Source organism: Drosophila serrata, unplaced genomic scaffold (genome assembly GCF_035046125.1).
Source record: "Drosophila serrata isolate PLE 108 unplaced genomic scaffold, ASM3504612v1 contig_273, whole genome shotgun sequence".
Lineage (NCBI taxonomy): Eukaryota > Metazoa > Arthropoda > Insecta > Diptera > Drosophilidae > Drosophila > Drosophila serrata.
In genome coordinates, this window is record NW_028257171.1 from 50841 (window position 1) to 77679 (window position 26839).

At 37.1% G+C, this 26839-nt stretch overlaps 1 protein-coding gene across 25 annotated transcripts in view; it reads right to left on the reverse strand.

The window, feature by feature from the left end:
* Nucleotides 1–26839, reverse strand: part of Eip63E (cyclin dependent kinase Eip63E) — a 109044-nt gene that overhangs the window by 36883 nt on the left and 45322 nt on the right. For all 25 annotated transcript variants that reach the window (XM_086834596.1, XM_086834595.1, XM_086834594.1 and 22 more), the window contains one exon: nucleotides 20881–20958. In XM_086834596.1, the coding sequence (XP_086690722.1) occupies nucleotides 20881–20958 (78 nt within the window). The remainder of the gene's footprint in view (nucleotides 1–20880; nucleotides 20959–26839) is intronic.

The following is a 26839-nucleotide window of genomic DNA, read 5'->3' on the forward strand; positions in this document are numbered from 1 at the left end:
TATACCATTTTCTCCTTCTTAAATCCTTTATCTAATAAATGTATAATATTTATGGTGCATCATTAAAATGTTTTTATTGTTTCATATGTTTGTAAATTGCTATTTAATTTTTAAGAAGACTCTAGGTATCGTAAATTCCTCAACTTTTCCTCTCAGTGTCCCTCAGATTTGGACAAAACTTTCCGCCACATCATCAGGCAAACATTAAGCCAGAAGCGACAACTATAGCCTGGAAAACTGAACTGAGGCTCGCTTTTGTGGGGGCGTTAATGGGTTAAAAGTGCGCTTAGAGCGTGTATAGATTTTATAATGTGTTTGCTCTCTGTCTCCGCTTTTCCCCTCCCCACCACTTCAAACCCTTCCTGCCACAGCATCTTGCATGAGTTGCAGTTTTTCTTGCCGGCAGGAACAAAAAAAAAAAAGAGGGAAAAGGTAAAAAAGGACGACACCTGCAGGCGGCAATTTTAAGGCACACTCTCTGTTCGTCCTTTGAAGCCTTCAAACCACTTCCGCCTGCTGCTGCTGCAGCTGAGATGGCAAACTTTTCTGCCAGTGCATGAGCGTATGTGTGGCTTGATTACAAAATACGGTTTAATGTTGATTACACATGCAAGGAGCAAGGAGAAAGGAGTTAGGAGTAGTAGGAGGATAGCCTGCAGGCCAGGCAAAAACCAATTGGATTACACTCAGGGAAAATATATAATTCGGGTGGAAAGAAGTCTTGATTAACTTAAGAAAAACTGTCTTGAAATATAAATATTTGAAGGACTAACAAACTATTTTTAACAGATTTTAAAGGCAAGTTTTGTTAAGCAAAAAATGTTCTGGGAAACTAGGATAGAATTTTCATTACAAATCAAATACAAAGCCTTGAAAATCGAAGTAATTTTCAGGATGTTTTTCCTGCTTTAATATTTTATTTATATATTTTAATAGCAATACTAATTTCTCACTCTGTAAATACAGGCTGTTTTGCTGGCTCTGGTTGACTTGGCTTATAGCACATAACAGGCGACTCCATCTTCTTCCGGCAGTGACTAACCCTCTCCTATATACATATATCCTATATCTTTTACTCCTCCAGGAGTTGCGTCTCTCTTAAGCCTCATTACTCATACAATGTTGACACTAAACTAGTTGTCTGGCATGCATGCATTAATATAAAAGTGTGAAAAATGTCTCATTCTGTGTGTGCGAGCATCTTGTAAATGACACCAAACAGCTTGAACTTGCTTTAAGAAATTCTGAGAAGGATTTAAAGTGCAGAAAATCTCAACTCCGTATTAAAAACTGCACTAAATATAGTTTTAAAGTATTGTAAACATTCAAACAAACTCTCAAAGCTTTTAACATGATATAACTTCAATTAGATCAATTTGAAATCTCTGTAATTTAATTATTTGAAACACACATTTTCCGTTTGACATTCTCCTGGCCAATCAAGCCTCTGAAGCCATAAAAAACAAATCACGCAATCAACTTAAGTATGCAAATTATAATAAATTTGCTTTGTTTATGAACTGCTAATGATTTGGTTACGATTTTTATGTGTGTTTTTGCCGCCTCCTCTCTCTCTCTTATATATAATTTCTTTCCATTTGTTTTGCGTGTGCAGGAAATGAGGGAAAAACTGTCGCAAATTTGATTTACAACACTCAGTGAAGGAGGGAAAATTGCTGCAGCTAAATTTCCATGTCACCCACAGAGAGACTGACAATTGTCATGACAGATATTCATTATTCAACAATGCGCGGCGAACGTGATGTAGCATTCAAAGGCAAATGATGGCGATAATGATAATGATGTTGCTGCTGCCGTTAGAGTTGGAAAGGCGATAATCACAAAATTATATTAAATTTAATGCGATTTTGGCAAATAAGTTTTAACACACTCTGCTAAGGGGACGTGAACATAACAGACTCTCTGTGGAAAAGTGAATGTTAGCCATGAATTTGAGGTTTAACGCCATTTTTTTGTTTTTGTTTAAAGTAAACTAATCTGGTTTGCTCACGAAGGTGTTAAATGGAAATTGTACACCATTTTTTGTTGTCATGCAATGTTGCTCTTTGCAGAGATATTGTTTTACTGCAGCTATATCTGATTTATTTATAAAAAATGGAAAGTTAATGTAAAGGCATGTTTAGGTGGTGAATGTTATGTTTAAATATTGTTTAAAAGAATTTTAGGGGAGATCCTGTTACTTTATGAACTTTAATTTATATTTTAAGCTAGTTTTGAATGTCTAAATGCTTTGTATTTATTTTCTAAAAAATTTTGAAAGCCTTTTTTATATTTTATAAATACACCTTTTCCAAAAGTCAGTTGTACTTTTTCCTTAAACTTTTCTCTACTTCCATTAATGTCAAAAAAATTTTCCAATTTTCATTAGCCAACAAAAAAGCCCATAAAAAGGAGCCCGAAAAAACCTTTGGTTGAAAATCTGTTCCTGAAACTTTCCTCCCCATTACCTGAACATGTCAATCTAAAAGGACCACCCAGGAAGCGAGCGAAAAAAAAAGAAATTGAATTTCCTCCATTTCCCTCTTTGAGCCCTAAGAAAAATATACAAATTTTCAGGTAAATGAAATTGAAAACTTTCGACAGCTTTAATGAAAATAAATATAAATTTGTTTCCAAAGCAAAACGAAGCCTTTTCTAACCCAGGGATTAGCTTGTCACGTCTCAAAAGAAGCTGCAGCAGCAGCAAGTTTCGACAACTTTAATTGGTTTAAAATTAGAAACTGCTCAGGAGGAGCTCCAGATAAACAAATGGGAAAAAATTGTGTGAAATAAAATACAATGCAGGGAAGAGAAAGGAAAGGCAGCCTCCCTCCTTCACATCAATGGCTGCTGTCACTGGCAACCTGGCAATTTTCTATATAAATCATAAGCAGAAAAAAAAAGGAAAACAAGGCAGCTCGCTTATCGAGTGTTTTAACTTTGTGTAACTCGAGTTTTGCTGGCTCCGAAGAGGCTTAAAGTGGGTTATTTTTTTCTCTTTTTTTATATATATTTTTTGGGATGAAAATCCACCTTTTCCGCTGGTCAAACAATTGTGCCTACCGCAAACTGCTGCCCAGGGTTCCCTCGTATCGATTGCAGTGCTCCTGTGGCCCCATCAGACAGCCCATCCCTGTCCCAACTCAAACCCATCGCGGAATATGCAAAACCACCCCCAAAGAACACGACGCTTGTCCGCCTGATAAGGAACATGGCAACAAAATGTTGAATGTTGCAAATGCCAACGTGTGGCAGCTTGTGATAGCGGTACCGAAAAATATACTACCCAAAAAGGGGGTTGCTATTCGGTGCACAGGGGGAAAAATATACATCTAAGGATTACTTTCCATACTTGATACTTTAAGTTAATAAAGTAAATATATAACTACTTAATATATCCCAAAAGAATGTGAAATTTTGGAATTGAAAAGTTTGACGGAAAGAGTTATCCTTTTGTTTGAGGATAAGTATTATACTTTTGTTATAAAATATAGGAATCAGGCATTGTAAATTTAAAGGTGGGCAGGAAGTCTAGAGAACTAAACCTTAAGGCTTTATATTTAAATAAAATTGATGTTTCTTTTGGAAGAACTTTCTGTATTATTATCTCAGAAAATAGTTTATATTTAATAGATTTATTAATATTTCTCCTTGTGCATTTTGTTGTGCACATTTTGAGTGATGTCTGGCGCCTGGGGTGGGTGGCACTTTTTGGGTGGTGGTGGTGAGTGGTTAAGGTGGTGGTTTCAGGTTTCAGCATCAGTTTTTGGTGTCCATGCAAATCCGTCACGGTGCGTCGATGGATGAACCACCGAAAATGCGACGACAGAACAGTCACCGAGTGTGAGTAATATTTTAGCAGGCAGTGTGCAAAATGTGTTTAGCCCACCGTTCGACGGTTGTGCACCGTGGTCTGGGATATAAGCATAAACCCCAGAGCGGCACGTGTCTGCACTTTGAGCTCAAACGAAGCAGCTTCAGCTTCAGCTCCATTAGAGGAGAGGCCCGGGAGGCCTCAGTGGGGTTAAAAGGGGGTTGGCGAAGGCCACCGTCACCTGGGGCTACCGAAATGCGAAGAGAGAGGCCGTCCGCTTATCGAGGAAGTCCTTGCTAAAGGATCCGCATGCCTTTGCCATTTTTTTACCTGTGCGAGTTTTGTTTTTGTTACCTACTGCACTTCAAATGCACTGAGCCATGAAGGGGACTTTGGCAGAGAAAAAGAGACGGGTCAGCCGTGATGGCTCTTTAAGCTTTAAGGGATTACCTAAAAGGTAAAAGGTTGCGAAAAACTTAAATATGTATTTTTAAGAGCTATTTCTAAGTGCCGTCTAGCACTTAATATAAGCTATGTTTGCATTTATTGCAATAAAATGGAAACACTTTAATTTTCTGTAAGCTTTCCTCAGAAATCCTATTAAACCCAACGAACTTGAACTATTGTCCTCGTTCTATGACATTTAGCAGCCTTAAATACCTTGCCATCGATTCTCAATTTAGAAAGATATTATTTCCTCTCTGGTATTTTCCTCATTTTCAGCTTTGATGACCTGATTTCTAAGCTTCCACTTTTCTCGCACGTCTTGCTTCATTATTTTTTATGGCCAGGCCATTATCTCTTTACATATGTCTAGTCTAGGCTGACTTTTCCTCTCTCTTCAGCTTTTCCTGCTTACTTTTATAAGGTTTTTCACATTTCCATTTTATTGGCAATTGACGGGCCTAAAATAGTCGCCTTCAAAACTGTAAGAGTTGGTATTTAACGCGCATTAGGAATCTCTCTGGTGGATATTCACACATTTCAAGTTGAGAGTGAGTGAGTGTGTGTGTGTGTGTATTAAACATCCTTCAGTGGCATCCTTCGTTCTGAGCAAACAATTCAGCTTGCAATTTCTGGCCACCCTGCAGCAGCATCCTCTCGAACAGATTTACATGCGATTTGCATAAATTGAGTGCTTCCTTTGAGGCCGCCGCCGCCTCCAATGATGAGGATGACGATGCGGATGTTGTCGCTACTCCAACCAGCTCCATCAGCAACTCCTCGTGTCCCCGAGGCCACTTCCTTCACGTTTTCTTTCTTCCCCCTAAGCTGTAAGTTCCCATTCCAAGAGCTTCTCCTTTCAAATGAATTTAAATCCCTGACAAAGAAATGGGCTGCCGTTTTGCAAAAAAGTTAATGTTTCAATTATTCTATAAATTCAAAGGCACAGGGATATGCACTGAGAAGAATGCAGAGTAGTTTGTAGACTACTAAATATTTCAAAATTATTTATATATTTCAGCTTTTAATAATCTTCCTTGAAATACTTTCGCAAAATGGTTGTTTTTCATGATAGACTATCTGAGAAAAACTCAGTTAAGTGTTCTTTTGCTTCCGCTACTTAATATTCTTTACTTGCATATAGAAATAAATATTTTCTAATATTTATTATTATATTTTCTTCAAGTGTCTCCAATTAGTTATGCTTCCAATGAGAACCCTTCTCTCAATCATCTTTCTTAAATGCACCCCCTATATACATGTCAACCCGCTGGGAATTATTTTGATTGGAATTCTGTTTTGATTTTCGGTCACATTTTGTGGGGTCATTGAAGGGTTAAGCGATTATTTTTGCATTGAATTTCTTTTTTTTTTGCAAACCCTATTTTGGCCTGAGAGTGAACAATTTGATTTGACATAATTGGGGTAAAGTCAAGCGGAAACGATTATTGTGTGCATTTTGAGGAGGGGGAAAACCCAGGCAGGGGGAGGAGGTAGAGGAGGTGTGCAAAGTGGGCGTGTGTGTGTTCACACACAAGCAAAGTAATTCAATTTCCCGGGCTTACAACACTTTTTGGCTGCTGGTCAACGGGGTAAAAAAGCAGAGAAACGGAAGGGTTTCCCATTTCCCTCATCACTGCTTTTTTCCAAGCTGTCGCATTGCGTCAGCGAATGGCTGTCACATTTCATATGAAAACAGCCCGCTTTTTGCCCACTTTTCCACCCACTCACCTGTCATCCCACTTAACCCCTTAGTTTAAACTTGTTTGCTTCAACTTTTTGTCGCTTCTAGCTGGCCTTTGCATTAAAAATGCATGCAAAAGTCGTTTGACAAAAGTTTTCCGTTCTCTTCTTCGAAGGTGGAAAAGCACCAACAACCCCCCGGTTGAAGGCCAAAGGCAAAGTTGACAGTTATATGCGGGTTACACAGAGATTTTCCCTTTTAAAATGCCAGACTAAAACTTTTCTCTAGAGCTTTTCCTAAGGTTACAAAGCTAGACAATCGATAATTTCCAGCAAAATTCAATTACAGGTTTCCAGGACACACACTCACACACACACATGTGACACAACAAATGGAAATTCCCACGCTCATTGAAATAATTTCAAGGCAACACACAGACATAGAGCCAGTGAAAATATTATCAAATGACAGGAAAAACATTCAAGTTATGTCACAAAATGAACTATGATGATAAGGGAAATTCATTCGTAGGGAAAATCCAAAGAAAAAATACTAAGGAAAATGCGCCAGCTAGCAAAATGTCAAGCAAAAATGTTGACATTGTTTGGCTTAAGATACAAAACACACGAAATGGAGAAAAAAAGCGATGAAAAATAAGTAAAAAATAGGCAAGAGTGCTGTACAAGTTGACAAATCAAGTTTTTCCTCGTATTTTCCTTGTGCATAACGAGCTCAAAAATGTGTGTGCTTGGATTGCAGCTACAAAATGACTCGAGAAAAGCCAACAAGAGGCAGAGCAGCAGCAGCGTAGAAAACGAAAAGAAAATTATGAAAATGCACAGTGCACTCGGTAATGGAAAAGGCTTAGAAAAGCAGAGGCAGAGGCAGAGACAGGGCCACATGTCCTCGAGTGGAAATAAGTAGAAGAAAACTCTATTTATTTTGTAAGATATGAAGGCAGCGACTGAGCAAATAAAATTGCTAAAGTTAAATCATAAAGAGTCCCTTAATTTTGGAAAATTACTGAGTAAATGCAATCCGTATAAAATCTTTAAGCTTCTAAAAGCTAAAGTCAAGTAATTCTTTCTCTCCAATGTGTTTTTTTAATCTAAATATTATCTTAGACTTTCCTTTAAGACCCACCCAAGTAACTTGAGCTAATCCCTAGCTAAAATAAACTTCAGTTCTGAAGCTTACAAAGTTAAAGCCTTATCCGCAATCCATTAGAGTGAGTCAAAGTGCCATAAATAATGCCCTGACAATGCATCACAGGACATAGCGTGGAAATCGGCAGGGAAGAAATTGAGTTGCTAGCAAAGAGCACATGCTCACTGCACACACCCATCAGCCTTTTATTCAAATTGTCAACTCGAAAATGGGCTCCAGGATACAAAACAAAAAAATATAGAGGGGAAAACAGAAATCAGCACACGCCAGAAAAGAACAGAACTGTAAAGTTCAACTGAGCGTATGTGCAATGTTTGCGAATGACAATTTACGAGTGGCCGGGAAAGGACTAGACAGAGAATGCCAGGACACACCAGCACTTCTCCGCTAATTGCCAGCAAAACAAGCCCTAAAATCAACTTACACACACGGAAAACAATCTAAAATAGTAAACTTATAAATATAATATATTTCCACAAACCAAAACACACTTTTAGCAATTGTTTTTGTGGAAAAACTGCTTCCCAAGTACCTCCTTTTAAATATTTGTTTACCCTAATGATATCCTTGATTTTTTTCCCAGTGCAGATTTTCTACTTTTCCAAAACGCTCCTCCCCTGCACAGCTTTTTTCCTATGATTTTTAAGTGATATTTGCTAGAGCGCCCAAAAGCCCAACTCTGGGCAAATGTTTTTGTTCCCATTATTAATGGCTTGGCAAACGAAGCCGGCTAGAAGACCAGACTCATGACTCATATGCTAATTTGAGCCACAACAACTGTTGGCTTGGCCCCGCCTCTGCAGTTTTTTTTTTCTCTTTTCGAACTTAACCCACCAGGACGACAGGACAGGTGTCCTGCTTCACCAGGCGATGACATTGAACGATATGACGACGCCTCTTTGCACGTGAAGGTAACAAGATGTTGGCCCACTCTGGATCGGTTGGCATATCCTCTCTCGCCTCGCACTCTGGGCCAACTTTGATTGATGGCTATTACAACTTTTCTCTTTTTGTTCTTTCCGGCTGCCTTTGTTTTACGCTTTTTTGTGGTTTTTGCACTCAAGGACATTCGAAACACCGAAATGCTTTCAGTCAAATGAGTTACGGCACACGGAAATTCCAAAACATGAACGAAACAAAAAAGAAATATGGTAAAGACATCTGTTTGAGGTTGAAAAGTTCTGCAATCAGTGGAAATCAGTGGAACCAATTTCTAAAAAAGGGAAGCTAATAAACATTTGAAATATGATGTATTTTTCTAAGAATTTAAATGGGAAAGTTTGAAGATTTTTGACAATTTGTAAATTTATTACAGGTTAACGTATTGAGAAGCTCATAGAAAGGCGATCTTCTGATAATCCTAGTCAGAAAAAGTTTGTCCTTGTCCACACATTACCCTAATCTTCATTCTTTACAAGAATTTTCAATTACAAACTTCAACAGTCTCTAAATTTCCCTTTGACAACTAAACAGAATTTGTTAAATTAGTTACTAAAAGTTCTAGAAACATATCGTATGGCTAGCAACTATAAACTTTAATATATTCCAACCAACTCTGTTGTTTAATAAGCCCAAAAGTTTTTCCAAACTTCTTTTCAAGTAATTTCCAAATTTACGACTTCATTGCGGAGCCCTAAAACAAAACCTTAAAAAGTATACCTAAGTAAACCAAAAAAATAGAACGTAATCCAAAAAACTGCGCACACACACAAGTAAAATAAAAAGCAAAAACTTGTTTATGACTTGCAAATTTCCTGTAAAAGCCAAAACAAGTGCAAAAAAAATAAAATAAAAAGACACACAAAAAATGGTACTAGAGATGAGGAAACTTGTCCAAGAAGCAAATCAACTTTGGTAACTGGGAAGGGAGAAACGAGAAGCTGGCGGAGAGAATGACAAACGAACTAGAAATCCCCGCACTTGGGTAAATAACTAAGACGGAAGTGTAACCATTCGACCGGAGGCCAAAAGCCAGGACTTTGGATTTAGAAGGCGGAGTTCAGGAACCGGGATCCGGGATCCGGTGAGGTGGGTAAATGAACTTTAAAATGGATACCCCGGAGGAGGAAAGCGGATCCCAGGGACTCGCAACTAATGTAATCAAATCAAAATGAAACGCCAGCCAAGCAACTAACCAAAGGCAAATTGTCTGACAGAGATGAGCGAGTGGAAAATTGCATTTAAACTGAAGAGTTGGCAACAGAAATTCCTTTTTATATATTTTCTTGAATACTTGAATCTTTTATCCACAATCCAATTAATCAACAGTTCAATCAATGCGTCACATAAACCAGTAAAGTGTAAAATCAATATATAAAACATGTAAATGTGCAGAACATTGTACCCATAAACCAGTTTATATCTCTTCTCAGGTATAACGAATTAAATTAAAAATGTAATTCCCATATCGCTGGCCATCTCTGGTGACTGAGGGAAAGAGCATTGGACTCGAGGCAATCGGAAGATGGCGAAAGGAAATATTGTCATTGAAATGCAAGTCCTGTGCCAGCTCCACCTGGCCAAATGCAAATTGAGGGAGCGAGACGGGAAAGGACAGGGCAGGACAACAATAATAATAATAAAAATAAAAAAAAAAGATATACAAATAATAATTTGCAACAAAAGTCAGTCAAGTGCTTGGCGGTGGAGATGGTTAACCGCGAAAGAGGGACAACCAGGGCCAACTCTTCTTGTTTGTCCCAATGTCAATATTTGCCACTGCCGTCGGGGACGTTGGGTCCCATCGTCCCCATCATCATCATCATCATCGAAATGATGACTTGGACAAGCAACTTCATCGATATGCAGGAGAAATCTCAGCCAGCAGAGGAGACAAATTTGTTGTATTTTTTTTTCTTTCTTTTGAGTGAGCTTGGGGATTTAAGTGCGGGCCGCCTTTTTCATCTCTTTTGATCGCAATCGCAGCGAGCTTCCTTCATTTGCATTTTTCCCCCAACTGCCACTCGGTTCAATCATTTGTTTATTTACTTGTAAATAAAGAACGAGAGTTCCTGCTAATGGAAACGATAAGTTCTTCACAGGAAACTACTGCGACTCGCTAATTGAAGTTGCCTTGATGGAATGTTGAGTCATGGCACACAGCACTCACGTTCAGATGAAGTTATTAAGCAGTTCGGAGAGAGGTTCTAAGGTTTAGGTGCAATTATTGAGAAGCGAGGAGATACTTTCACATTTAGCTAAAGAAGCGCGGAGAAAGACACCCTAGCTTAGGTTCAATTGTTGAGAAGCGCAGAGAAAGGCCCAAAGTTTATAGAGAAGGGAGTTATTGAGAAGCGCGGAGAGTGACTCTGGGATTAGGTATAACTCTTGAGAAGAGAGGAGGGGAGAGGCGGGGAGGAGGAGGAGAGAGGCGCTCTGGTAATACTTTATAAATTATATTCTAGATATATTTACAACTCCAGTTCAGGTTGAATAATTGCAAAACAAAAGGGAAATGTGTACTAAATTTAAAGCAACGTTATTTTTAACTTTTCTCTGGCAGGAAAACAACTGACCCTTGGTCAGAGTAAATGTAGAAAAATAAATGGAGAATAATTTTCAATTTACTCTCTACTCTTTCCTCCTGTTTCTAACAATTTATTGGAATATGTTTTCTCGGGTTTTCCTGTTCTGTACTTCACCCCTACCCCCACTCCCCCAAGATGTAATTGTAGACGCTTGGTATGCACAGCTCGTGGTTTATTATTACCCCCCCCCCCAGCACCCCCAGCACTCAACTTTTCCTAGCCCCTCACCAAGTGTGTGTGCTTTGCTCTTCTTGAGCCAGGCAGGCAGGCAGGCAGCCAGCCAAGCAAACATTTCCACCAGAGGAAACACACAATAATACTATATGAAAAAGGAACAAATATATATAAATATAAAGAAAAAAATGCTGGCCAGACCCTAACAAGCGAGACAATAGCCAAAAGCTGTATGTTTATGGATGGGGAGGGGATGAGCGGCAGACGAAAACAACAAACTGGAACAATGAACAGTACTGCCGGTGTCTAGGGGAATGTCTACTGTGCTCAGTTGCCCCAAAACTGTAATTAAAACTGTGCCTGCGAAACTGTGCAGAGTCGAGGGTGTCAAGTGGAAAAGAATTTTCAAGGAAAGCCAAGCCAAGTCACCCCCTCCACCCAATGCTTAGGGGCTGCTCTTTCTCCTCTCGTTGAAGGAAATCATTTTACGGCCGCCTGACAGACAATAAACGTAAACCGGAAAATGGGGGCGGCATACGTTGAAGGTTGCTTGAAAAGTGGGAAAAAGGAAGAATCTAAGGAAGCCATTACCTCGATGCCAGGCCATGGCTGCAGGTGCCACATTTGTTGTATACACACACCGCACACACCGTGACATACCGGCACATGCAACAAAGTCAACACCTTGAACCAGTTTAAGTGAGAAAAGAAAGGAGAAATTATGGCAGGCAGGTTGGAGAGATGCCGCTGGAAAACTCAAAATAATGAAGTGCGAGGGCGCCGACACTGACATTTGCCATGAAGAGCAAGAAAGCCGCCCCGATGATGGCAAGGAAAAGTCATTAGCGAAGCACACACATGACACTGCACAGTGTCAGGAAATTGCAGAAAATTTTAATGGAAAATTTAACCTAAAGAAATCAGAAATAACTACCAATACATATCTTGCATTAAGTGAAAGTGTTTTAAATATATTATAAATATATTCAGCTGATAATAAATTAGTAATATGACTCATTATAAACCCATTTAGAAGCACTGTGCCATTGGGTGGGCTTTTCCTGGCCAGATTTCCTAGCAGAGCTGTCAGGAAATGCAGCAGTTGCCAGCCTAAGGCTCAAGAAGGAGATATTCTAGACATGAGTGAGAAAGGTGGCCACTCCTCGGCAGTCTCAGCTCCAAACGCACCTCCTCCTGTTCTGGCCTGGCCTGTCCCCATGTCAAATATTTAACACTTGGTTTATTTTGCATTTGTTTCGCTCCCCGTGGCACATGGAAATTAAATGTTTACGCTTTTTGTGGCAGCAAGTGGGCGTCCTCTGCCGTCGTCGTCATCGTCGTCCCCAACTCAAGGAGGCAGAATTCAAGTGGATTTCATGGGGGCAACAACCAAAAAATGGCAACCAATTTAGAGGGGGAGAGAGAGAGAGCAAGAACTGCCCTGCAGTTGCAAACACTTTATTTTCATACCCATCAGAGCCTTCCTTCCTGTTCGCCCACGCAATCAATGCGGCAGAAATATTTCACAATTGCAGAATAGCAATCAGGAATTGGAAATCAGGAATCAGGCACCAGAAATTGGGAACCAGGGATCGAGAGTCGGTGGTATTCATGGATGCAACGAGCCAAATGCCAAGCAAAATCACGTAGCATAATATTTTGTTATTTGGTCTGCACTGCGTCTGCATTGCATTGACAGGCATAAGTCTGTGAGATATGCCACGGAATTGAAATCTATATATACATATATATATATTTTTGGAGGGGAAAGCAGATTTTCAAAGTCACGCGCAGCCAAACACAGGGTTAAGACCCTCGCCACCACAAATGGCTAAAAGTCAGACAACAATCGATGACGAGCATATGAAAAGGGTAACCACAATCGACATAGAAAATCTTTAGAATGCGCTCTCTAACAAACTAGATTTGCATTCAACAATATTTTTGATTAGAGAGAGAATAATTTGTTGTAGAAATGTTAGGTAAATATTGTGAGAAGCGCAGAGAAATGTACTTTTTGTGATATCCTTAGTAGGGATGTTGTTAAGTAAGTATTTTGAGAACCGCAGAGAAAGGCATTTTCCGTAAAAATCATATCTTATGGATTTATTTAAATGTTTTGCAGCATTTGGGTTTTTTATGAACTTGTGAATAAGATTTATCTTCCTATAATACTTGTTTTTGATTCCTTATTTCACATGCCCAATAAATATATAGTGTATGCTTAACAAACTCTCATTCGCAGCCACAATAAGGGACATCAGTTGGAGCTCGTCTTGAGCTTTGGCCTTCGTCGCCGCGCCAAAGGAACATTTCTATTAAAATGCGAAAAGCCTTTTGTGGCGCACCCCTCCTCTTTTCCTTTCCATTTTTCCTGTATTATTTCCCTTGTTTATGCGGTGTCTGTCTGGCTGGGCTCTGTGTGTGTGTGTTTATCGCTGAAGCTTCTGCTTTTTCTGGTGCTGCTGCTGTTGGCATTGCACTTTGCATGCAAAAAAGCATAATAATCGGAAGGGGAAACGGCGGGAGATAGTGATAGTGAATGGGAAAGAGCGAGGAACGTGTTAGTAGACTCTTCCGATCACAAATGTCGTGAACGTTGCTTGACGTCAGCGTAAGCCACCGAAAATAAACAATGAAAAAACTGCAGCGGCATAGATAAACAATAAACAAAGACACGACGAGCACAGGCATCAGCAGAAATTGCAAATTGAAAACTGCATTAAGAAATGGCCAAAGAAAAGGAGTGAAGAGACCTGAGGAGGGAGGATCCCTTGACATTCACAACAGAATTCACAGAGTCATTGAACGAGGAGAAGACAGCGGAAGAAATATTCAAGAACTGGCTAAAGATGCCAAAAATAAAGTTGTACAGCGAAAAAAAAAACAAACTTGGATAAAAAAGCGGAATTAAGTACACATGAAGAATTATTTGGAGGTATTTTCCTCAAGGAATAATAAGGTTTTCATATTTTCATATTTTATAGAAAAGTTCTTAAAATTAATTAGGAAGAAGGCTAATTCCTGCTAATTGTTAAGCAAAATAAGGAAGCCTTCACTCTGGTTTTAGCCTAATTGAATTCCACAAACGTTGCTTAACAACAAAAGGCCAGAAAACAAAACAAAACACCGCCAAAGAAACCAAACAAAACGAAAATAGTAAAAGCCGCATTGAAAACTGAATTTTTACGATTTACGTCGCAAGGTTGTGAATTTCACTTAAAATACTTTTATTATGGGCATTGGAGCTCCACGGAAAAAGTACAAAAAATACAAAAAATAGAAGCAGAGGCAGAGGCCCCTCTGCTCGCATTCAAGGCACGTTTTCCAGGCAACGTTGACGCTTGGCCTGGCATAAAAAAAGCTTTGGTTTTTTACCTACCAGCTCCAGACACAACACATGTACCTGTAATGGGCCCATTCGACATTCGACAAGAGTTGTCGAAACAGCAGCCGTTTAAAAACAAATTATCGAGCATGTACGAGAGACGCTGCCTGTCACCGACAGCGAGTAAAATAATAAAGAGGAAAATAAGGGGGAGGTCGGAAAATGTTTATGGACGAGAGTCAATGATAGCCAGAGAAAATGCAGAATAATCCCAAAGGGTTAAGCTGTCGGAAAATGGGAAAAATGTATGTATGTACATATGTTGTTTTGGGAATCGTTGAAATAAGATAAATACAAATAATTGACAGAAGTAGAACAAAGCTTTCGGTGATGTAATGTGACTCGGGGATTGCCACCGGGACAGGTAAACCTGTCTCTAGTAAATATACAATCATCCTTTTAGTTATTTATATACAAATCAAATGGATTTATTGGCCATTCGGTTAACGAACTAAAATTAGTGTTTGCGAAATGGTTAAACATAATTTTTAGCAATTTTTATGAGGCACTAATAAGGCCTTAAAATATTTATTTAGCACTAACATAAATCAGTAAGCCTTTTGTGTTTTACTTATCCAATTAGTTAACATAAATATTATAGGTATTTCTAAGGGGTTGTAAATATTATTTTTTAGCTCCCATTAATCCTTAAAAATCTCAGAGCTTCAAATTAAATTTACATAATATTTATGTTGGCATTACCTTAACCCTCTCTCTGCCTCACTGCTGTAGTACCATTAACCCCTCATATATACACACACACACACAGTTCAGTGCCCACTGCCACTCATCAATGTCACAAACATAACAGCAAAACGGAAAATCGAGGAAAACCCTCTCTTGCAAGCGTTAGTTAGAGGCCTCCGCCACTAAATTACTCGTGGAAATTCGTGTAATAAAATACAGAAAATAGTCGCATAAATTTCTTTTCAACGCGCTGCGGGCGTAAAAAATTCTTTCGGTTTATGGAAGCATATAGCATAGTCCATATTTAATAGTGCAGCTCGGGGACGGGGGAAAAAGAGGAAGGAAAACTGCATTAAATATGCTTAAGCGAGCGAGAGGTCATGTGCGTGATTACTCATACGCCGTGTGGCCGTCGCGGATATCATCTCCACAAGCCTGAAAATAAAAAAAATATACCAGAACTGAAACGAACTGAAAGAACGTTTTTATATCAATGGCATGACATATTAAACGAGAGCCACCAAAGCGGATTTGTCCCTATATATATATACATATATATCTATACGTACTTCAAATCTTGAGATAAGTTGCTGGAAAAGCCATGGAGGTATGGAGGTGAAGGGAAGTGGCATTGGCGGTGGGCGTGGCATTTCTGTAGCATTTCCAGCTCTTCACAAATCAGAGCGTAAATACAATGAAGACAACGCCGTGAAGCTGCTGAAAGGCGATGAGAAAGCGAGACGAGATGGGGAAAAGCGAGAAGCGATGCGTGTTCCGATAGCGGAATCTGCTCACAAGGCACTTCAATGGACTCACATCGTACAGTGATAATTCCCGGGGAAAGCAAAACAAATAGATAAAGTAGGCTTAGGCACTACAAATTGATTAACAAAAACATCAAAGAAAATAAGCATTTATGCTTGGTTTCAAATTGAACATATCTATTCATTGAGTTCTTAGTTAAATCTCTGACTGAAAACTAAATACATTTATAATTCCCAGCCTAAAATCTCATTAATTTACTCTCAAGTTTAATTGTTACATAGATTTCTAAATCAATTTAAAGCTCATTACCCGCATTAGGCATGAATCACCACCAAACTATAGCTACAGATCCACTCAAAGCGGTTATCACTGTATCTCAAACATATATGCGGGCAGAGTCCAGTTTAGACCCATCATCCATGGCCATTGAATAGACTCGCTCGGGGTAGTGAATGAGGGGGAGATATCATACATACATATAAAGAGATGAGGAGAGAAGGTGGAGGAGGCGGAGGAGGATGCTGGAGTGGGTGATAAAAGCAAGGGCAAAAGGAGGAAGCATCAACAGTCGACGGCCATTAGCTGCTTATCGCGCTACGTCTTCGGCTGCTGATTCTTTTTATATACATTTTCTTTTTATACTCTTTAAGAGGGTATTATAATATAGACAATATATAAAACAAGACTTTTAAAATACTAAAAGTAATATAAATTAGTTAAGGTAGTTGTCCATAATTTCTCCAAATTTATTTCATGCCATATTAAACATTCAGTTACCAAGCTAAAGAGTTTAAAAAATTTCCTATAAATAAACATAAGTGCTTATCAAAAGTCTATATTTTGTATACATGTTCTTGAATGTATTTATTAAAATTCTTGCAAATTTTATGGTTCCCTTGGGTATAATTCCACTAAAAGAGTATTTTAAGCTTCGGTCCCATTTAATTTCCTATATATTTTTTTGTCATTGAGGGCGAAGCTCCAGCCGGCAGTGAGCTCAAGTGTAAAGTTATCAAGTGGCTGCGACTGGCAGTCAGATGGGACGGACACCAGTCAAGGGTTAAAGCCATAGACAACGTCGAGTGTGTTTGGCCATGGCTTGTGACATAAAATGTTATCAGAAAGGATTATGACAAGGCAAGTAAGAACGGCTAGAAGGGAAAAGCGAGGTAAAACACAGCGACTAGAACTGTATCACTGGCACAGAGAAATAAGATGACGACGACGACAAAGATGATGATGGGATAGCGTCGAGATATAGCCGACAAACCAAGTGTCAAAGTCGGACATTGGACACGCCATAAAATATTTACACCAAAAGGAGCTCGAGATATCTCAAGAATCTCTCACTTCAGACGGGGTAAAGTTATCCTCTATTTCTAAGTGGCAAAAAAAAAAGGAGGAAAGGAGTTGGGAGTTGGGAATAAGTGTCACAATTGTTGGTTAAATAAGTTGAGGATTTCACACTTGAGTTTGAAAAAGGAGATCTATGTAGCTTTTTCCCCAGGAGTTTCGCTGATTTTAGTGGGGATTAAGACAAAGATTTGGGGAAACGTGATTTACTTGGATATAAATAAAAGAAGGTTGAGTAAATTTCTTAACAGATTTCAATTTTCTGTTACTAGAATATAAAAAGAGCACTTAGTTTTCTATATATAGAATATTCATTCTTATTTATAGTCTTAGAGCTCAAGTATTTATCATGAAAAACCATAACCAACACTAGACACAGCTACTACACTCTTGTTTTCTTATCGTTAAACATTTTTATAGTCATCACATTCAAAGAAAACGAACTCCGAGTCAAGTGAATCATTTTCAAGTTATTTACCAGTTCAACAAGAAAAGGCAGAAGATGACAAAGAAATCACGATCGGTACAAGTACACAACACATACATAACATAATGTACATAAGTTAAGTGTTCGTAATTCCGGTCTATACTTTACTGGTCTATGGAATGCACTCATCAAAAGCTGAAGAGGAAATGCAGAGAATTCCATGGATAAATGATGGGATACACGGAAAGAAAATGGATCAACTTTATAACATGAAAGGAAGCTAACTAAAATCCATATACTCTTGCAGAGAAAATTGGTCATAACTCAGTGAAAAATGCTTTAATTTTCAATCGGAAAGCTTTTCTGTTCTAGTTTTTATCAGATTTATAAATCTCCATATAGAAATAAAAATGTTAAAAAATTCAATTTTTCTTGATTTTTTTTATACAATTTTAACGATGTATCCCCTTATAAAATTGTGAAAAATTTTGTAACAATTTTTTTCAGCCAGAGGTGGTCAGATCGATTTGGCTTTTCATGGTGATCAAGAATATATATGATTTATAGGGTCGGAAATGACTCCTTCACTGCATTTCATGCTTCTGACTACTTTTATAATACTTTTATAATATAAGGAACTAAATTTTATTTAAAATGATTTCTAAATCCAAAAAGTTAATGAAATACCTTTTAAACCCTAGTATTTAAATGTAAAACTAATTGTTATTAAATTTTCTATTACAAAAATTCCTAAATCTCTTCTCTGGCATTATTTTATATATTAATTCCTCACTTTTTAAACCTATTTCTCTTTGTGCGCAATTAATTTCTTGTGCAATAGTGTCTTATAACTTCATAACTTTTATGGCCGGCAAATGAAGCAGTTTAGAAGAAGTAGCGACAGTGAGACACTGATGCGGATACAGTGACAGATACAGATACAGATACGCGTTGAGCTGCAGCTACTCGTAATTAAAAAAGAAAGAAAAACTGAAGGGGGGAAGACGAGCAACCCGTGCGGCAATTAACGATGGTTAAGTTGCAAGTATCAGTTCGCTGACAAACAAGCGGGACAAGTCTTGCAACTACTGACTGCAACTACATGCAACTGGGCGACAACTAACAACTACAGTTAGTGGGCTTGTTGTAATGGCCTTGGCAGCCAACTTGGCCAGTTTGCTAGCAGCAACTTGAGTGACATTCCTTGGCTTTATTTTTCGCCCCTTTTGGTTGCAACATCAGCAGCAGTGGCAGCTGTTGCAGCTGCTGTTGCTGCTTCACAAACTCCTCAATAATGCAATGAAAGCATTTAAACTTTAGCTAGAATATAAAGTCAACTTTATTTTCTCATTTTAACCCATGGATGCAACATTTATGAGCCAGAAAGCAGCAGCTCTACCAAAATGGCAAAATCGTGAGAAATTGTTCCAATGCTGGAGCACAAGTTGCATTTGAAATTCGAAATTGTTTCCGCTTGAAGGATTGCCCAATTGTTGATGAGGGTGTTGTTGTTGTTGTTGCAAGTTGCAACTTTGGAAAGAAAACTCTCTGACATATTGTATGTATGTGTTGTAGAGAAAATGCGCTGAAAATTTCATCTTTCATTTTCGTTTGGGGCGGGGCTTTCATCGGAATGGAAATAGTCAAATTGCTCACTGAACATGAGTTGGGGAATTTATTGAACGCCGTTTGATTGATGAAAGGAAATCAATTTGACCAAATTGGTATTACACATTTTTTTGTATTAAGCATTAATGTAAAAGATAAAAGAATATTTAACGTCGAACAAGGTAAGCCAGGAAGTTTGAAAAGGAGTTTCTTAACAACGTTTTATTAACAAAATATTGCTAGATTTTCTAAGATAGTATTTTTAATCTGTTGAATCTTTTTGAGATATATTACATAAATATTTTCCTAAATATTAGTATACACAAAACCAAGTTTACCTATGAGCAAACCTAACAACCTTCTCTATCCCCAAATCTAACCATATATGGTCCATATTTTGGGTACATTTTCCAAACAAAAGACCGACAAAAAATGTCAATTAAATATGCAAGCCAAATATGGTAACATTTAGAGCCAAAACAAGACCATTAGTCAGATATTCAGACACAATAAAACAATTTTTTCCAACTCTGCAACGCAACAACAGAGCTCCCCTCTTATGGGAAGAAAAACAGCTGTTAGCTGGACTTGTTTCTGGAGCAAGTTATAAAAGACAGACGAAAATAAATAAATAAAAACTAAAACTAAAAAACCCCGATCCGTATAAAAAACCGTTTTCGTGGGCGTTGAAAGACAATTAGCCGCATGCCGCAAAATCAAGCAACCGAAACTGGTTTTATTTTATTTTATTCGGTGAGTCAACTGCAACTCATACGGGTTTCCATGACACGCCAGAAACTAAACCATAAAACCATCATGAATGCAAAAGGCAAATATTTGATGAATTTCAAGCGAAATACCTGCAGAAATTAGAGAGAGAGAGACGGGGGGAAAATCGCTTCAGTTAGTAATTCATCAATTTTGTGCTGGCACTTCCTGCAATTTTTCCCGCTGCTCTGCGCTCTTGTGTCTCTTCTGTTGTCAATTGCATTTGACTGGGAATGAGTGCATTCAATTACTCGACCCAAAAGAGCTGAGCTGACAACCATTCAAAATTCTTTTACTATTTTTTTAGACCATTAAAAGCTTTTCCCACACAACAAAATCGATAAGTTTCCGTCTGCGAAAACTGCGAAAATGTTTTGCATTTTACTTTTTTGTATCTGTTGCGGTCTGGCAGGAGAGTTTTTTAAATAAAAATTGCGTTTACATTGCAGTTTTTGTTTTTTGTATTTCGTATTTTGGGGAATTGTGTGTTTTTGGTCAGAAAAAAAGCTGAAGTTTGAAGGAGAATAAAAGAGCTACAGGGGAGCCTGAGTGTTGATGTGGGAAAGTTGATTGAAGTTGGGGCGTTGCCGGGAAATGTTTTGCATTCATAAAACCAGCTGCGAAAAAACATCATGTTTTGAATTGCGAAAATTGAGGCGGAATCGGTTTTTTATAATGGTCAAGTTACAGGTCATAAAAGGTAACAGGTTTCAGGAAATAATAATATCATTTTGATGAACTTTGATTTGTTACAAAAATATATATCACATTTTCTATACGTCATTTGACATTTTCTTTAACGTCTGCTTGATTTAATCAAGTTTTTTCAAAGCTGCAACTCTGATACAATGCATAAATAAATATATACATATATATCTATAGTCTATGGCATTACCATAAGTATCTATTGTTTGAAAATGAAGAAAAACTGCACCCACATTGGCTACAAATCAGAGAATGACTCAACTGCATTTTAGTTTGAATTAATTAAAAGTTGTTTTCCTGGGTATACTTCACTTGGAATTATGTTTTATTAATTTTGTAAATATTTTATAATTTATAATTTCTACTCACTTAATCTGCCAAAGCTATGCGATAGCCTCTTCTTGAGTTTTTGCAGGGCTCCACCCTTCTTCTCGCGCATTGTGACGCCTGAAAATAAATGGAGAAATAGATAAATAATTAAAATACGAATTAATTAATTGCGCTTAAATGTGGGAGATTCATTAAGTGACATTCAATGATTGCATAATGATGGCTCTCCAATCAAAGTTGGGGGAAAACTTCAAAACAAACACAGAGACAGACTGAGAAAACAAAACACTGATTTTGTTGTTATAAATGAACATAAATCAGTGGAGCGTGGTTTCCCATAATAAACAGGGTGACCCCATGAGATAGCTGCATTTTCCCCCAAAAATGAATAATCAACAATTTGTACAACAAAACCAAAACCAAAAATATTCAACCGAAAATAGAAAATGCATTTCTGAGTTTATTTCAGAGTTTCGTTTGGGGGATTTTCCTTGTCCCGGTTTTATCCACTATCTAAATATCTATAATTAAGTTTTATTTTCCATGTTGCTGTTGTTGTTGCTTTTACAAAACAGATCAAATAATATCATTTAGCAATACGCCGGGGCTCATTTTAAAGTTCAGTGAGGCATGAAAATTGTTTTCTGTTTCGCGGTCGCAGGGGGGGAGGTGATGTACTTCAATGGGAGGTGTGTCTGGTTTTTCCTGGTTTGTTGATTGCATTAATGATTTCTGTTTGTGTGTTTTTTTCTCTCTTCTCTATTATTAGAACGCACAGAAATGAGTAATTTATGTGGTTAAATGGAAAAATAAAACAAAAAGAAACGCAAGTAGGGCAAAGGTTGGAAATTATAATGGAAACAAATTAATTATAAGAAAATAAACAAGGCTGTGATTGTAGAGATATATATTTAAATTATTGCATTTCCTATTTATGGTGTAAATGATAATTTTCTTAGCTTTATTTTAACTTGAGAAACATAAATAATACGAATATTTAAACAAATATTAGTTAGTTTAAGTAAGATTGCTATACAGTGCTTTTAAATTCCATTTTATTATATTGAAACCTCCCTTTTTTCCAATGTTTTCTAAATATTCAATTATACAACCATTAATTCCTTATTGGCAAAGCATAAAAAGTTCTTTAAAACCCCATAAAAAATGTTATTTATCTCATACATAACTCCTACATCTCTTATTCAAATTTCCTGCTTGTTTATTTACACTTCCTCATCGTTGTTTTCTTGATTTCAATGGGATTACCACCTCCTAATAAGGAAATTGGCACTTGAGCCATCATTTGTCAAACTCTTCACAACTCTCAAGTCGCTGCAATGACACTGATTGAGTTGACCACTCCAACAGACTGACCTCCAGAGGCACCAAGACCAGATGGAAAACCAGTTTTCTCTGACAATTGCAAATACAGAAAAAGGAATTGTAACTAAAAATTGTCAGTCTGTCTCTCAATCTATCTAAATCTCGGAATAAAATGTGTATTTCTCGTTATTTATTTACCCACACGAGCTGTGTTAAATCAGGCGATAAAGTGTGCGACTCTGCAGTGTTGAGATAACTTTCCATTCGATCCCCTTGTGAACTGTGTGTTTTTGGCCGTTGTCAAAAGCAATTTGGCTTAAACAATGCAAGAAGCGAGTCAAGCCAAGCAATTTATGGCCATGGAGTGTGCGCTTTGCATAAGGCTCCAAGTGCCTCCTACTTCCATCCTTCCTCCTATTCAGCTCGCCCTCAGCTCTTCAGCTGCAACTCAATTACAGGGGCCATCGGAGTCATAACTATAAGCTGTTGTTGACTTCTAAAATGGCTATTCAAAATCATAACCAGGCTATAAAAAGAAGGGGGGGAAGGTGGATGTGACAACAAAGAACCGGAATGCAGGCAGAAAAAATGGGAGAATATTCAAACTAGATGGCTCAAAAGCTTGCTAGAATCTTTGTGAGATTTACAAAATTTAAGGAGTCATAGAAGACCCTATTATATAGAATATATTTATAAACATACAACAGCTTTTACTATATTTAAAATGTCAGAATACAAATATATTCATATACTTGCAAAGTATTATAATTTTAGTCAGAAGCTTAAAACTTTTTGAAGGAGTCATTTCCGACCCCATTAACCATATATATTCTTGATCAGCGTGATCAGCCGAATCAATCTACCGATATCCGACAAAAATTAAAATTTTTCAAAATTTTCAAAATTTTATAAGAGGTTACATCGTTAAAATTGACAAAAAAAAATTGGTCAAAAATTTAAAAAATTTAAAATATTAAATTGAGTATGCAGATTTATTAACATATTAAAAACTAACATAGGAAAGCTTTCCGAATTGAAATCAATACTTTTTTGGCTTAGTTATGAGATTTTGAAACATTGATTTGTTGGTAAAATGGTCATATAAAAATATTAATAAATATTGGTTTAAGTAATGTCAATATTTTAAGCTTAGTTATGACCATTTTTCAATACAATCTTATAATTAAATTGCATACTTTCGACCCCAAAGTTAGTTTTCTTTCTTGTTTTAATTTTATTTCATTTCTAACCTTTATTTTGATATTTTTCCTATAGAACTATTTGCAAATTCCATTGAAATTTTCTCTCACTGAACAAAAAAACAAAGAAAACCATATAGCTGCATTGTTTTTGGTCTTGTCTACATATATCTATATATATATAGATGTATAAGTGAACTGGAAATATGATTATGATGACGATGGCTCTGACGTTAGCTCTGGCGATGCTAATGCAAGTTGACAGAGCCAGACACCGGGCAGGCGATTGCATATAAATGACACTCACTGTATACAGTGATTTGCATAAAATGGCGCCAGCCTTAATAGTTTTTGATAAATTGTTGTCAATATTGTTGCAGCTACGACGACGGAGCTACGCCTCTCTTGAAAACAATTTCAATTTAAGTGGCAAAGTTGTTAACGAAAAACTTATTTAATTAAATGTATGCACTGCGACCGAAAAAAATAAGAACTTTGCCCAGCGATAAAGTTGAGAAGTTGTAGCTTTTGTAAAAGTGGCATTGCATTAATGAGTTGCATATGCAAACATCAAAGTTTGCAATCAAAATCAATGTCACCGCCAGACGACAGCCGAGTTCGCCAGATCAAAGGCGGTCGCGAGCTATATAGACAGGTAAAGTTGAGTGGCATTGAGTGGGTTCAATAGCCTAAGTATCCCTACCTCCCCTTATTATTATAGGTAGCCCGGGGGGCGTGGCCAGTCAGGTGTGCCACAGTAAGCAAAAATAGCAAAAACACAGAGACAAACGACAGGCGGCAGTAACTCCTGGAAATGTTCGACATCTAATTAGAGAACAAATAATGAGGAGCCACCAAAAAAAAGGAAGGAAAAATAAATAATGGAAAATGAAAAGGATATTTGTTTTGTATTGGGAGAGTAGGAAATTTGTCTGAATTATGGAATTTATTAGTCTATGGGTCATATATCAATGCCCAATTAGGATAATTATATTTATGTTGATCTAAGAATATCTCTGACTACCACAAACTAGTGACATAAATATACAGAAAAATTTGTTTGTATTTGATTAATAATAAATATTGAAGAGAAATTGATATATTATAAGCATATATAATTACTCTTTATATTATACTTACGTAGAAATGCTATTTACTTTAACTGGACTTGATTTAATGTTTATAAAAGGCTTATAGCCCTTCAGAAAGTTCCCATAAAGTTATACCTTCCTGCTGACATAAAAACCTCTATTTAAGCTACAAAAATTAAACACACATTTAAAGATTTAATTAGAAAAAATCAAAATAAACCACTATATATATTACTTCAAACTAGAGCAACCTAATAAACCAGCTCAGGTTCCTAGAAATTCGCAATAAACAAACTAAAGAAAACTTCTTCAAATTTGTAAATGTTTACTAAGAGAATACTCAACAGAAACAAAACCCCATACCCCTAGAATATCTATTCCAGCTACAAGTCAAATTAAGCCAATTTATAATGGCTAATAGTATACAATCTGTGCAAATAATTAGCACATTCTTACCCCTTTTAACAGAAGCGCATTTATTTTCAGGCCAACAATTACCCAACACCCCAAAGGAAAACATCATCCATCCATCCACAAAACAGTTGACACAAGCCAAACAGCAGCAGCAGGAAAAGCGCGAGCGGCAAATGATATGACGGGCACTTTCCAAATTTTCTTGTTAATGACGTAATTACCTACAGCTGAGCAAAACAAAAGCGAGCTGTGAAAAACCCGGCAAGGAAAAGTGGACAATCGCGAGAGACAGGCGGCGTGCGAAATGAAAATGAAGGAGGGAAGAGAACGGATTCCACGGCAGGCCACACGACGTATACGTGACATTTTGGCCACGCTGCCACCACACACGGCAGGTGCACTGAGAGGAAAATGTATATAAACACTAAAATTAATGTCTTTATATTGAGGTATATTTAAAAAAGAATATATTAATAAAAATCTGAGGCTCTAAAAGTGCTTACTATTATTAAATATATTACTTTAAAGCCTTTTTCTATTTCATATATATTTATTATTTTATTTTCAGTAAATTTTCACCCCATTCTCCACTCCGTGGCTTTTGGCCAACATTGCCCAAATTCTCTTCTGATTCAATGCAAGGAAAAATAGAATGGTGAGTAAAAAAAAAATTGTACAAAATAAAATGAAAGGCAAAACTGTTCCTAGCAAAAATATTTTGACACTTCTCGGCGACAAGCAGCTGACTAATTGCAAGAGTTTTGCTCTTTTGGAGAATGCCTCTAAATAAAACTATAAAAAAATAAAGTAGGAAAGAATCTCTAAAAATAAAGAGAGAGAGAAAACTGTGTAAAATACAGCAGCGACAGCTGACGGAACTGAAAGTCCAAGAATTCTCGATGATTAAATGGCTTATAAATGACGCGGACATTTTTCCCGTCCTGGTAAAAAAAAATCCAAGAACTTCCATGCCAAAAATAGGTGAGAGAAAAACGAAGGAGAAAAAAAAAACACCAGACACGTGACAAGTGACAAGTTGGGGGAGGAGGGTGTGAAAAATATATATGGAAAATGCCACAGATTCAATCGATTCAACCATCAGTTCATGAACTCTCCCCTCAACAAATTGAATGCCAACTTTTATCAATATTAAATTTTCTATGCAAACACAAATTTTATACAAATTTTATTTGTTTTGAGTACATTTAAATGCAAAGTTTGCAAAGGAAGAGGTTAGAGGATGTTGTTGTGCAATTTTCAATTAATTAAAATGCATTTGTAATTAATTAAATACATAGTTGATAAAGGAATTTGCAAAGTGGTTAAGGATTTACGTAATTGAAATAGCTTTAGAGCTGCAAAAAAAACATGGAATTAATTTCTTTTAATAGGTTCTATTTATTAATATAGTTTAAAATATAACCAGCAAATATAATGTAAACAAATGTTACTCCACAGAATATTCCTCATTAACTTAAAAGTACATAAATTCCAGGCTGCTGTTCATTTCTTTACATTTTACATTTTTTTATAGTCTTAAAAATCTTCACGCCAGCATAAATTTTCGTGTTCATATTAACCTTAACCCTTGCCTGCCATATCTAATTCCATCATAAAAGATTTCTACGCCTTTGGCTAGCCCCACATCCATCAACGTTTCCATAAAACACGCATCATTCATTCTCCCAGCAAATAATAAAATTAAAAAACCATCAAAAATACAGCCCCCAAAAGCATGATTATTTATTTTTTCTTTTTGCTTGAAATATTCATATTTATACGATATTTTTTTCCATTCCAAACACACCCGAGGGCGAAACACACAATTTTATTACCATATAGAACTATTTTTTATCGCCCAGCCCCCATCAAATCTAATCAAATTAAAGTTGGAGAAAGGGAGAGTTCTCCTTGGGAGATGGGGCGTGTTGGATAAGAAAACTTGCAAGGAAATTAGTCAACCAGTTGCAT